At 42.1% G+C, this 15069-nt stretch overlaps 1 protein-coding gene across 1 annotated transcript; it reads left to right on the forward strand.

The window, feature by feature from the left end:
• The first annotated feature begins 14152 nt into the window (after window positions 1-14152).
• Window positions 14153-14868, forward strand: LOC119368602. The gene has a single exon (XM_037633813.1). The coding sequence runs from the start codon at window positions 14273-14275 to the stop codon at window positions 14588-14590; it is 318 nt and encodes a 105-aa protein (XP_037489710.1). The 5' UTR covers window positions 14153-14272; the 3' UTR covers window positions 14591-14868.
• The last annotated feature ends 201 nt before the right edge of the window (window positions 14869-15069 follow it).

A 15069-nucleotide genomic window follows, 5' to 3' on the forward strand; every position in this document is an offset into this window, starting at 1 on the left:
GATTTTTCTATGATCTGAAGTGTGGTTTTTATGTAGTAATACACCTGATAACTTTATATGAAGGTGCAGTAATTATATAGTAATGCACCGAATAACTTTTTATGAAGGTGTAGTAATTACATAGTGATGCACCTGATAACTTTTTTCTGAAGGTGTGGTAATTATGTAGTAATGCGCCTGATAACTTTTTCTGAATTTGTGATAATTATTTAGTAATGCACCTGATAATTTATTTATGCCTTGCAAATATGGTAATTTTGACTTACTTCTCAATAATGTGGTAATTGTGTGCTTATGTACTTGGTGATTCAATGATTTAACAGTGTTTTAAGTGTCTACTTATGTCCCCTGCTAACTTGTGTGCATACATTCCTCTATGTTTCATGTGTTTTCTTTTTTTTCGCAGCAAAATATTGGCAATGTAAAAAACCTCAACTGGTGCAAATTTATTGCGGATCAGCTTCACAAAGCCCTTTCAAAAGGAAAGCCTACGACGGGCTGCCTCCTATTCTACAATGTTAGTCCCCATATTCTTTTTTTGTTCCCACGATTTTTGGATTGTACGTCTTATTCCGCCAAACAGCTAGATTGTAAAGACCTTTTTTGTTTTTCCAGCTTCTGTATATAGATGATGTTGACTTAACTGGCCTTGGTATCATCTTGCCTAATGGTCCTTTTGCAATTAATGTGTGGACCAATGAGTTGGCATCGAAAGTTCTTCGGATGGATGTCCAGATGGACAAGCTTTCTTATGGGAAATTACCGATAATTTCCCATTCATCTTTTTTCTTACCTTCTATGTATTGCCATCATTTTTTATCAAGATCTTAATTTGTTTTTTATCATATTTTTTTCAGCTTAAGCCCCAATATGGTCAAGACTATTGCTTGTTTGGTGGCTTACAAGGTCTAGATAAATTCATGCGTGTTCATGCACCGCAAAACTATTCTGAACAGGTATTTTAATCTTTTTTGTGCGTTTGGGTATTTTTGTTTTCCTTTTTCCTGGTAAATTTTGTTATAAAGACCTGGTAACTTGTACTGTTTTCATGATGGTAACTTTTTTTTAGATTCTCACTTTGGAATAACTTCATTTGAATTTATATTTGTGTGGTATTTTTAGTTGTTTTTGCATGATACTTAATGTCTCTCACAACCTGATTATTTGTTTTTTCATTCATGATTTTCTATCAGAAACTTGCTAAAGCTTCTGCTATTGTGGGTCGCTTTTCGTCTGGCATGGTTGGCCTCCTGGGTGGTCTTGTTAATGAGTTCATGTCCTTGGATGATGAAGACAACTCATGGATGTCCTGTGTGTTAGAGAGCCAACTAAAGGGTTTATCTTCTGCTGTCGGGAAGACTGCAAGCACCCGTCCTGCATCCCGCTCGCGTGAAGTAAAAGATCCCGGCAAGCAAACTATTGAAGGTTCAGATTCTGATCCTAAGGATAGTGATGGTGGCAGTGATGGTCACTCTAACGAAGATCTAGATTTTCATGTTCATTACCATGGTTCTTCAGGTGGACCGAACGCCCATGAGGCTTCAGGTAGTGGGGGTAGTGCTGGACCGAATGCCCATGATGCTTCAGGTAGTGGCGCAGCGAATGCAGATGTGGGTGCAACCATGTTTACAACTGCCAATGTGTCGGTAAGGTTAGCCGGAATTGATGGACTGCTACTGCAGGAACCGATCAGCCTCTCGAGTCTCAGATTATGCTTATTGCATGTTCCGGGAATGTATATAGTGATGGATTGCATAACTAGCCAGATATGACGGATACTCAAAACGAGGCTGCTGTTGATGCTTCTGTGAAGAGGTGCGGTTCTTCTCTTGTCCGTAACTTGGAAAAGCAATATTCCAAGCATTGCAAGAAATTACGCCTACCTTCTCCGCCCATGGCCATTGGTACAACTGTTTCTGACCAGCCGTCGTTGGATGATACACATCGTTCTATCAAGGCAATAGTCATCAATGAGCTTGGCATTGTAGGCCCTGATAAGGGCACTAACTCAGTAATTGCCAATCCCACGCGGAAGAAGCAACATCCTGGCAAGTGAGTTTCTTATCATGTGCTAGTTGATTTCTTTTTATTTTCATTTGTTATATTGTATTTTTTTAGCTGGTAACTTTTGTCAATATAAGCTGGTAACTAATGTTATATTTTAGCTGTTGTATGCAAATATAATCTGATAACTAATGTTAATATAAGCTGGTAACTAATGTTTTTATAAGCTGGTAATGTCCATGTTTATTTTTCTTTGTGTACATACTTACTTGTTGTTACTCTTTTGTGTTACCACTTTTCCTAGCACCTAGCATCTGATAATTAGAAGTAAATATGTCTGGATAGTTTCTATTCCTTAATAAGCCTGTGTTTTTGTCTAGAATGGATAGTAATTATATCATGGTAAGGCTGATAACCTTTAGTAGCTATTTTCACGATAATAACTTCAGCTTTTTATTTGAACAATATGTAGTTTAACTTTGTTTACATGATAATTTTAGTAATTATATGCTGGTAAGCATGTGTTATTTGTCTAGGGTAACATTTTTCTCACGTGCAGTATATCCTTTTCAAATAATAACTTGTCAGTTGTTCAAATGCTCCATCTATTAGTGTTGCCGACCTTCAGCAAACGCGGTCGAGCAGTATGGGTGTCACGTCTGAGGAGATACCTAGTAATCATGCGCGTTCTTCGTCAGATGTTGACTCGTCTGACATGTCACCCAAGTGATTATGAATGTTATTTTTCCTCACTATATGATATCTAAATGATTTTCTCTATTTGTTTATTTTTCATTTGTAAATTAGGTGAGTATATACTAGTAATTTAACTCTTTTATGCGTGGCATCATAATCTGTACATGAGTGACTGGTAGTTTTTATAGTCAAAGCTCTTATAATATTTACTATTTTTTAGCATGATAAATTTGTTGGTAACTTTGTTATCTTCATAGTTACCATCTTCATTAATGATTTATGATGATGTTGATTTTTTGCATTATGTGGATAACCAAGTTGGCCATAAGATGTCAAATAATTTGATTACAAGATGGTAACTAAAGTTATTTTTTAGCTGTTAACTTCTGTCAATATAAGGTGGTAACTAATGTTAATTTTAGCTGTTGTATGCAAATATAATCTGATAACTAATGTTAATATAAGCTGGTAACTAATGTTTTTATAAGTTGGTGATGTCCATGTTTATTTTTCTTTGTGTGCAGCAAGAAGACCAAGATTACTGTGAGGAAGGTTACGAAGTCTTCTAAAGTTGCAGTTGCAACTAGGTCTTCTCCTCGTTTTGCTCCCAAGGACGCGAAAGGTGATTTTAAAGACTCCCCCGTGGTCACTTCACCAATAGCTGTGGATGAAGCTGTGGATGAGCTCGCGACAGCAGCCACTATTACTCAAGTGGTAGAAGAAATTGCCAATGTTGTTATTGGCACTGAAGCTAAAACTTCTGTTGATCAACCTAAAGTACTTGCTCCTTCAATGAGCGATGTTGTAGCTGAAACTTCTGATGATCAACCTCAAGGAATTGCTCCTCCAATGAACGTTGTTGTAGCTGAAACTTCTGCTGATCAACCTCAAGGAATTTCTCCTTCAACGAGCGCTGCCGTAGGTGAAACTTCTGTTGATCAAGTTCAAGGAATTGCTCCTCCAATGACCGCTGCTGTAGCTCAAGATGACCAAGCTCCTGTCAAAATAGCATATGTTGTTCAAGCTCAAGTTGAATCTTCCCAATCCAATGTGGCAGAACCAGTTGAAACTGAAGATGCAGTGTTTGTTGAAGCTCAACCTGGGGATGACCAAGTCGCCGCCCAAGAATTCAGCATTAATGCAGATGTAGAAGATGTTGCTGATAGGGCCTACTGGGATTTCACCCCACCATCTTGCTCTCTTGGCCTAGATTTTGGCCCCACACCACCCGGACCAGTTATTATTATGACGACCGCAGTCCCAGCTGCAGTACCAACACCGACCCCAGCGGTTGTTTTGACAACTCAAGCACCAGCAGTGGTCCCAACGGTTAACAATGCTCCCCAAGACCGAGCAGCAGCATCCCCAATTGATCATATGGCGGCAGCACCACGAGATTTAAAGAATTCTGAAGATAATCCTATTGACTCCAATCCGTTTTCAGGCTCTGAGCCTGGTGACCTTGGTAAGTGAAGGCATATACGTGTCTTCGCTTTATCACAAAAGAGTGATGGGATGGATGTTTGCTTTTCGAAGACCTTTTTTATGCTTTTAGTTTGATCCTTGTGTGTATATTTATGCCCTTTTTATCCTATGTATGGACAACCTCCCCCCCCCCTCTCACATGTAATGACTTATGCTTTTGCGTGTGTGCTATGTAATGAACTATGTGTTTTCGTTTCACATTTGCGCTCTTTTATTTTTTATGTTGTCTGGTGTGTGGATGTATTATACATGATTATTATTGTTCATTTTTCCTGGTAACTTTTAATAACATCCAACTGATAATTATTTGCTAACTAGATAATTAAATGGTAACATTTGTGATCATACCCTGATAACTTCTGCTATCACCATGCTGATAACTTCAACCCTTTGTGTGGTAACTTCTGCTATCACCATGTTAACATCTGACTGATAATTGTAGCGCTATACTTTTAACTGATAAATACATTGCTCTACATGAAAGATATTTGTACCTTGTTATCCAGCTTACCATTTTATCGTATGGTAACTTTCACCATGATAACTTTTTGCGAATATTGTGCTAGTATTTTTTGTTCTAACTAGATACCTACATGTTTTCAATTTTTTTGCTAACTAGTTACTTAAATGGTAACATTTGTGATCATGCCCTGATAACTTCTGCTATCACCATGCTGATAACTTCAACCATTTTGTTTCCTTTATTGATGCTGTAAATACACCCCTCCCCCTCCTTTCCCTGCACGCATAGACAAACCATTCTAATACGTTTATGCTGCCCCTTTAACTATCCTGACCCCCCTCATTTTCTTCCTTTTTTCTCTCTACAGTAATTATATCATCATTTTGCACTATCTATCACTTTTTTCTTTAGCTGTTTTTCCACATATTTGACATTCCTTTTGTCAGTTCACAAACTGACCTGATCGCAACTTTTTGAAGAGCGTCAATTTCGAGTTTATGATGCGGATGTTGAAGACGACGATGTAATTATGTGGGTTGAAAAAGTCGAACGTGCCACTGTTAGAACAAAAGCAAATTACGGTTCTGTAAAAGGTACTCATAGGAAGATTTTATTTAACAAACTTTTTCCTACTGCCAACCTGCTTGATAACATCATTATCTTCATGTTGATAATTTACTGTTCTAAACTCTGATAACTTCTTTTCCTTTTGTTTTACCATAATATTTCTTTCCATCATTCCCAACTCTGATAACTCCCTTCACTTTTCTTCTAGACCACCCCACCAACCCTGAATTTGCTACACCAGTTATTCAACCTCCCTATGGTAATCATTCAGCCAGTGTGACTCCTAAATCGTACATTCGGAAAGTTAGGGTAAGCCGCCCATCGCAGTTCCTTCTGCCTTCATATTGTGGCCTCACATCATCTGCACTTGAAGAGGTTATTTACGCAGAAGTTATCAAGCACACCACTGATTTAGTTAACTCCAAGATAAAACAGTAATGACATTTACTATTTATCTTTTCTCTAGTATTTTGACCCCTCACCGGCAAAACATTTGCTTATATACTTTTTTTTCTTTGTTTGCTTTTCAGTATTAGGGTTATTGACATCGATGGGCGGTGGGTCACATTGGAGGAGCTCACTAATAGTGTGATAGAAGGTGGTCAAGTTTAGAATAATATTGCAGAGCTCCACATCCGAATTCTTTCTGATTCTGTACCCCCAGGGAAGATCATCTTTCCATGGTTGGTGTCAATATATCTTCTCATACATGATATGACGAGCAAGTTCCTAATCAAACATTTCCGTCATGATGCAAACTACATACTTCGTCACCAAAATCAGGTACAATTTTTTACGTAAACTACATACTTTTCTTCTTTTAAATCGTACAAGATGCTTTTTAGTTGGTCTAACAGGCAATTTTATCAGGCTCTTATTTTGGTTTTGTCAGACATCGTACCATTAAAGAATTTTAGCGGGTACCTAGTTATGTTACTTTTCTGTGGTAACTTTCATGTATGCCTACTGGTAATATATGTTGTCAGTGTCCTGATAACTTTGCCTTTTTAACTGTAAATGCATTGATAACTTCTTGTGTTCATGTGTTCACATTTTTCTTTCTGTGGTAACTTTCATGTATGCCTACTGATAACATATATTGTCAGTGTCCTGATAACTTTGCCTTTTTAACTGTAAATGCATTGATAACTTCTTGTGTTCATGTGTTCACAATTTTCCTTTCTGTGGTAACTTTCATGTATGCCTATTGGTAACATATGTTGTCAGTGTCCTGATAACTTTGCCTTTTTAACTGTAAATGCATTGATAACTTCGTAACTTCTTGTGTTCATGTGTTCACATTTTTTTAACAGCTATTGTTTCCAACACTGCAAAAGTTGGGACCTCTACCAAAGGACGGGCATTGGTATGTCTTGTGCCTTAATCTCAAGGCAAAACGATTTGAAGTTATTGATTCTCTTCGTCCACAAGATAGCCCTTCGCTCATCACACATGCGACGAAGCTTATGAATGGCATTAAAAAAGCCTGGTTGATTGCGTACAAGGACTCGAGTAAGCAGATCCAAGACTATGATCTGGTGTACATCGATGTGTTCAAACAGGACAATGGGTTAGTTTTTTTGCTAGTACTCCATCATTTTTTTCCATCTGAATACCCGATAACTTAGTAGTGTAGCATTTTAAAAGTTCGTTCACCTTTTTGCTTATCTTATTTTGCTATTTAACACATTTTTTATTTTTTTCCTTACATCATTGATTGCGGTTTCTTCGCGTTCAAGATCTTGGAGTTCTGGGATGGTAAAAATATCCCGACAATAACTAAGGAGCAGATCCCGGCGCTGAGGAAGATATTGACAAGCATGTGGCTGGACCATCCTCTTAACAAATGCACGCAATGGCACTATCACTTGTTCAATAAGGAGTAATTGATGTGAGAAATTTGCACCAATATAAGTATTATGTTTAAGAACGATGATAGTTTTATACATTTTTTTCTGGGCTGATTACTATCATTTTAATACATTTTTGCTGATAATTTATGATAGTCAATGCTGATAACATACTATAACAGGTGCTGATAACTTTCTTTTTCATTGTTTCATAACATTTTGCTCACAAACAAAGAACGATAACTAATCTCATTCTCATTTCTGAAAATCCCCATTACATTCTGGATGATAACTTACATGTTTCAGTGCTGATAACTTTTCATTACATGGTGTCTCGACACCGTTTTACACAATAAAATGGGTAAAATTGATAAGTAAAATCTCTAACTTGCATTTCAATGCCCATATAACTTGCATTTCTCAGTGCGGGATGAGTGAAGTACATTTGCGTTTATCATGATCTGTCGACCTGCAGACTCTACACTTCCTCTTTTTTTGGCTTTGCAATGTCAAATGGGTGCTGGAATCTTTTCTCTCTCGGACGCCCTTTTGTAGTAGACTTTGGTGGGTCTAGTATCACTCTTGTGTTTGATGATTGGGATCCATCGGTATGTGAGCCCTGGAACTGGAAAATATTACCAGACACATGCGTGACAGGAATACTTCCTTGATGCGCTACTGGGACACCTTCAGTGGCACTAGTCCCTGGTGGTGAAGAAAACATTTGTGCTTCTTTTCCCTCATCTTTTTCTTTTCTTGCTTTCTTTAGCTACCTCTTTTTTAGTGCATCCATGTCGTCTCTGAAAGCATTAACATGTTTCCTTGCCAATGCCATCCCTTCATCAGTAGTGCAAGCGTCTTTTGCTTGTTCCTTGAAACCATTCAGAATAGATGTATATATCATGATATTTTTTTCCTTCCTCTGTCATACCCTTCTTAACTGTTGGCTGTTGGTAATCAGGCTGAACAAGATCCTCTTCTGGATCCCATGTCCACCTATCCAGGATATACCTCCTCGGTATCTCATAGACTCCAATCTGTTTCATTACTCGTAGTATGTGTGCGCACAATAGCCTATCGCGATCAAACTTGCGGCAAGTGCATGAGTATACCCCTTCATCCTTGTTCGCCTGCACATGGTAGTCCCTATCCCCATACTTTGGTAGTATGCCTCGGAGCGACCACATCCTGAAGGTTCCATCTTGCAAAGTGTCGCATCCGTAAGCAGTCTTTAGCTTCATCTCTACCTGGAACTTGGAGAACAGATTTTGTGTGTATATCCCTCGCATCTGTAACTCGATTGGGTTCAATGAATACATGTCTGCCTCTTTGTAAATTGTGTCCACTTGCTCTTTCGTCACAACCACCATTACTTTCTCCTGGATTGCAGTGTATTGAGTTGCGAATTCAATCAATGAGTTGTTGGGGTTCACGTACTTCTCGAGCACAACATTGAATCCCTCGCTCCTTGCAGTTGTCTGCAAGAATGGAAAGAAATGCTTAATGTAGTACACTGGGGTCCAACATTTCCTATTTTCCCACAACCATTGAAAATGTTCGTTGTCGATCTGGCCATTTTCATCCATCATGTCCCACCATTTGTTTTCAAACTCTTCCTCTGTGATACACAAAACATGAGACAATTACAACATCATACACAATCATTGGTAATTAAAGTACAAGTATGCTGGTAACTTTTCTTAGTTATTAGATGGTAACTTTATTGAACAATTTTTCTAGATCTGGTAACTTTTCTAAACCAATAGTTGGTATCAAATATGTAACTGCCCCCTGGTAATATAACCAACAAGATCATGGTAACTTGTGTAGACCCACACATGGTAACTTGTGCATCACATATATTCATATGGCTTCTCAAGTTTGCTGCATGGTAATTAAAATGGGTCAACAGATTAGGTACGTACCAGTCAAGCTGTTGTCAACACAGTCTTTGAACGCTTTGTTTAGTGGTTTATCACCAGCCATAAGTTTTCCAAGTTTCTCCTGGGCCTTCTCCATTATATGCCAGCGGTAATTTCTATGTATTATGTTCAAGAAGACCTCGTCGATCGCACTCCTCATTGCAAAGTCCTGGTCTGTGATGATGTTTTTAGGGGCAACACCACCCATTGCATGGAGGAATGTGTTAAACAGCCACACAACCTTTAGTTCGTTTCGAACGAAGCCACACCCAAACTGGATGGATTGACCATGGTTATTAATTCCAATGAATGGTGCACACGGCATCTTGTACATGTTTGTCATGTATGTTGTGTCAAACAACAAACAGTCATTATACTTTGCATATGCCCTGCGTGATGCGCCATCTATCCAGAACAAGTTCTCAACCCTGTCCTCATCATCAAGTTTGATTCTCCAGTAGAAATATGAATCTTTGGCCCTCATCTCTTGGAAGTATGCAATTGTGCTCCCAACGTCCTTGTGGCGGTGCTCTAAGCGGAACTTAGCTCGTTGATTAGCAATGTCTTGTGTCGTGTAGGGTACGTCTTTAGCGCTCCCGTAGAACCATGACATCAGCTGCATCTGCCTCGCAGTCTCAACGTTGCATCCGTGCAGAACCCTCAAGAAGTCCTGCTCCTCCTTCAGAATGTACCGATGTGATGATAAGAATTTTGTTAGGGAAGGCTTTTTGATCAGGGGGTGATTGTGGGTGTCCTCGAAACGGTCAACAGTCCACCATGCATCATCGTGGGATAGGTACATGTGCGCTTCACATTCAGTCCTAACAAAAAAAAATTCCTCTTCTTGACAATGCTGGCTGGGTTTTCCACATCTTGCAGCTCATCCTTGTCCTTGCGTCGTTTGCCATATTTTGTACAAACTAGTAGCACCCTGCTTATAGTTCCATCAACCCTCTCTTTCTTGAATTGCTGCCTAATTGCAAAGCCAGTCCTGCGCGCGTAGGTGCTGTAGTGGTCACGTGCGCTCTTCAGGGTGTCAAATTTTGTCCCTTGTAAAGGTAGCTTAGGTGTGGAATATGCCTCCATGTTGCTGCCTTCCATATCAGCATCGATCCCAGCAGATTCTGGAGTTGCTGGTTCACTTATTGTCTGCTCTCCAAGGCTCCCAGCTCCTGTGCTTGCATTTGTTCCAGCACTATGTGCACTTGTTCCACCACTGGGCAAACTGTTGTTTGCGCTGATTGCCTGAGCACCTGCACTTTGGCCTGGTAGATTAGTGGAATATTACATGATAAATAACAGTTTTCTATCATGGTAGTTTTCTGAAGATTCAGTGAATGTATCTTTCTTTTCTGCCTAAACAACCCTGGTAATTTGCATACTCTGAACCTGGTATTATGAGTGCACCAATGCTGGTAATTTTTAAACCCACTTCAACAATAAAACATTCTTTCTGCCTAAAAAACCCTGGTAATTTGCATCCTCTAAACATGGTAATATGTGTGCACCAATGCTGGTAAGTTTCAAACCCACTTCAATATTAAAGTATTCTTTCTGCCTAAAAAACCCTTGTAATTTGCATTTTTTTGGACCTGGTAATATGTGTGCACCAATGCTGGTAATTTTCGAACCCACTTCAATAGTAAAGTATAAGACTGGGTTTTTTATTTCATGATGATATGTAAACAGTAATGTTGGTAATTTTACTTGTCCCCATGATATTTGGGTATGCTGAATTGCTGCTTGGTGTGCGCGCTGCATCGCCTTCTTCATGCATTCTACCTCCTCCTCCATCCTCTGCATTATCTCCTCTGCTAGCATCCATTTATCTACTCCTGCTTGATTTGTTTTTACGTTTGCACGTTAGTATACATTTACACGTGTTCACTCTTGCCGAAGTGGGGTTGTCGCGATGGGTTGGGGTGAGGCTTATAGACATGAAAAATACATAGATATAGTAGTCTAATTCTCTTTTCTATATAGGACTAGCACTTCAATAGCTGGGGAACGTTCGCTAGGGGGATAGTTTTGGCGAACGATTTTCATGGCAATTTTAGTTATCAAGTGGTGACAATGTTTTCAGGCCAGCATGGCAATTCCTTATAAAGAAGGCTTTTTCAAAAGAAAACTGCCATTGAGAGGGCGTTCGCTCGAAGTTCCTTCCTAGCGAACATTCGCCGGTTAGCATTACCTGTCTATTATTAAATTAGATCTCCGGAGAAGCTGGATATGTATAATTACGCGATCCTACCCCTGAACTCTGAGTGTGTACCTATAGGAATGCACCATAGGCCTTTTCTTTAGACAAAACAACATCAGGGACAGTCTCAACTTGCACTCCTTTTCGACCCCACTGTATGCCGACATTTCAAGTCAATCATTCTGTGTATACACGCCAACAGAAAACATTCTGCTTTTACCATCCATACAGATACACTCCAACTCCAGATTCTTATGACCGCAACAAGGACGTGCGTGAAAGATACTTGGTCGCTGCTTTACCACGGACAATTGCCAGCGACGGCCGGTGTTCCACAGAGGAGGAAAATGGGAAAATGTAGATCGATCGAGATCGAACGGACGCTGGTCCATGGCTAGAATCTCGTGACGCCCCAGCTCGATAATTCCATTCGCGGCAAGCATACACAAGGACACAAGGCGTGCGGTAAGCAACAACAATGTCCTCAGCGACTTGCGTAGCAGTACGCGTCCACGATCGAGAGCGTCCATATAATTGAGTCGATTCCTTCTCATTATCAAACATCTCTCGATCGTCATCGCCTGCCATTATTAATCCGCCCACGCGACATGCCCCTACATAGTTAATGGCCGGTCAGTCAGGCGCGTGGTACCGGTAACCACCAGCAGCTGCAGCGCCACCTCAAGAAACGTTGCCATGGCAGAGGCGGAGGGATCGGCCATGTAGTGGAGCGGCACCGGCCGACCGGCGGAGGCGGAAGAGTTGTCTGGGGATCGACCGATGGTGGTGCACGTGGTGCTGCTCGCCGCGCCGGCGGTCGGCGGGTTCCTCCTGCACGCGTTCAAGTTCTCCATCCTCCTGTGGCCGTTCAACCTCACGCTGCCGCTGCTGCGCGACCTGCCGCGGGTCTGCGCCACGCTCCGGGGCGCCGCATCGCTCTACGCCGCCGAGCTGCGCGCGTCCCTCGGCGGCCGCCGGCGGAGGGCGCCGGCGCCGCAGCTGGACCGTCAGTATTTCTCCCTCCGCGGCGTGCGGAGACGGCCAGCGGAACGGCTCGTCGACCACGCCATGCTTGCCCTCGTCGACATCTCCTACTGATGCCGCTGCGTTGCCAAGGTGGTTGCACGCCGGAGCTGTTTGATTCCGGCGGTGCTCGGCTTGGATGGAAACGTTGGTTCAGAATTTTCTTTGGATCATGTACATAGGCGTTCCATTTTTCATTTTCATTTTTTCCTGCATTTGTCGGCTGCAGTGATAAGTTTGTTGTAACTAGTCCAATGTATCGAAGTAATGGGTCTTCCTTTGTGGTGATAAATTGCCTACTTAACTCAGTGGTTAGAGTATTGCTTTCATACGGCGGGAGTCATTGGTTCAAATCCAATAGTAGGTAAGTAGGTAGAAAAATTACTAGATAGCATTGGACTTACTTCGCTTCGCTATCTAATAACTTTTTCTACCCCTCTTCCCTTTTTCTTTGTATCAACTATAAACCACTGGATTGTCTTCAATTGGATGGGGGAATCCAATTGACAGCCTCGATTCGTATCCTAGCTCGTCTGAGAGCGAGCTTCGCTTCAACCAAATCTTTCGTACCCTCAGCTTTACTCAAGTTAGCTTCGGCTATTTCAAGTGCCTTTTGAGCTTCTTCCGGATCAATATCACTACCCAGTTCCGCATCATTTCCTAAAATGATGATCTCATTATTAACTATTCTCGCAAAACCGCTCCACAGAACCGCTGTTAACCATTGGTCGTTGAGGAGGCGTATTCTCAAAGGACCAACGCGTAATTACACCGGATAATTTTTGCTACTTGTTCAGTACTATATTAGATTATCATAAGTGAGTATTACAATGCTATTTGCATGAATATAATACTGATATTGATGTGGTGATGAACTAATGATTGCCTTATTTAACTAGTATAGAGGTTCCACTAAAAAAAATAGTATGGAGGTTCCAAAAAAAACTATGGAAGTTCTTCCTTCTCAAAGAGAGATCATTTACATAAATGTATTCCCATTTGTTGGAACAACCTTACTTAAAAAATTGGGTATAGCTAGATCTCAGCAGACAGAGACTTAACGAGGTCAACCTAATGAAGTCTTAGTCAAGTGATAAAACATATAGAAAGAAAGAAAGAAAATATTACACCGATCTCCATGCATGATCGCACAAATCACAAATATAGTGTCGACTGGACTTCGCTAAGTATCAATTGACTGAAGTTTAGCAATCCTGTTAAAAACTCGCATAGATGTGAGATAATGTCGGAAGGCGAGCTATCTAAAAATTGTTAAACCTTGTTACTTCGATAACCCTTAATGGAGGATTGGGGCAGCTGTTGATATATATTTATGGCAAATAAGACAAATCCGTTTAAGAAACAAGGCATGTTCTCCTATTCAGCGGACGGCATTCAGCTGCACCTTCGACTTGCCGACGACACGTATGTAAACCACAGGGCTCCGTCTCAAATGCCGGCGGCAGAGACGGCAGAGCTCAGAACGAGGTTGGTTGGGGTGGGCCGCATGGCTGACGAAATTATGACGGCGACAACAATCTGCCTCGCACATGGCAGCACGCCAGCACCGTCCTCACTGCCTACCCGGATAATTGCCGGTGACGACCGGCCGGTGGCGGTGCCCCAGTCCCCACAGAGGTAACGTTGTATCAATCGATCGAGATGTGGCGAGAATATCTCGACTCCCCAACTGCCAAGTGTTACGCCAAATCCATTCGTGGCGACCCGCGAGCACATTCAGGGGCATACGCTAACTAACATCCAACAACAACGTCGCCGGCCTCATGCCCTGAGAAGCACCTGAGCTGTCCAGCACTATTTGTCCACGATCGAGAGCGTCCATATATACAACTTACTCGATTCCGCAGAATCTTTCTCGATCGTTGCCATCGCTCGCCGGCCGGTCGGTCGATCAGGCCCGTGGCAGGCACCGGCGAGGAGCACCACCACCTCAAGAACGTCGTGGCGCACAGGCAGAGGCAGAGGGACCGGCTGGCCATGTAGGAGGAGCACCACGACGGCGGCGGCGGCGGTGGTGGAAGAGTTGTTGGGGGGATCGACGATGGCGGTGCACGTGGTGCTCCTCGCCGTGCCTGCGGTCGTCGGCGGGTTCCTGCACGCCTTCAAGTTCTCGATCCTGCTGTGGCCGTTCAACCTCACGCTGCCGCTGCTGCGCCAACTGCCGCGGGTCTGCGCCACGCTCCGGGCGGCCGCGGCGCACTTCGACGCCGAGCTGCGCGCGTTACTGAGTGGCCGCCGGCAGAGCGCGCCGGTGCCGCAGCTGGACCACCAGTACTCTGCCCTCCGCTCCGTGCAGAGACGGACGGCGGGACAGCTCGTTGCGCAGGCCATGCTGGCCCTCGTCGACGTCTCCTACTGATTCATGCCTCATCGTCAAGGTAGTTGGTTCTTGGTTGCATTCTTGAGTTATTCAGGTCTCCGCGCTCTGGTCTTGCGGAGCTCCTCTTTGATGAGCTAGTGGTTCGCCATTTTCAGCCGAGCTTGCTTGCGCATAGGCACATAGCTGTTCCAAAAAAAAAAAAAACCCTTGTATTCGTCAGCTGCGGTGTTTGGCTCCGCCGATCCTGCATTCTAATTTTTGACTTTTGTAATCTTTTGTGAAATATGGACTGTAAGGAATTTAGATCGAACTGGACATTCCCTCCTTGAACAAACATTTCGACGAGTCAATACAAATTCATGAGATGGATCGTTTATCTCAAATTAAAAGTTTTTTACACGGTAATAAGGACTTTATTCCAAGATTATAAAGTTACGATCAAGAGGCACAAGGTCCTCGATACACGCGAAAGTACAAGAGTGTGACTTGCCGGTGGAGGACTGCAAGGAATTTAGATA

Source organism: Triticum dicoccoides, chromosome 2B (assembly GCF_002162155.2).
Source record: "Triticum dicoccoides isolate Atlit2015 ecotype Zavitan chromosome 2B, WEW_v2.0, whole genome shotgun sequence".
NCBI classification, from domain to species: Eukaryota; Viridiplantae; Streptophyta; class Magnoliopsida; order Poales; family Poaceae; genus Triticum; species Triticum dicoccoides.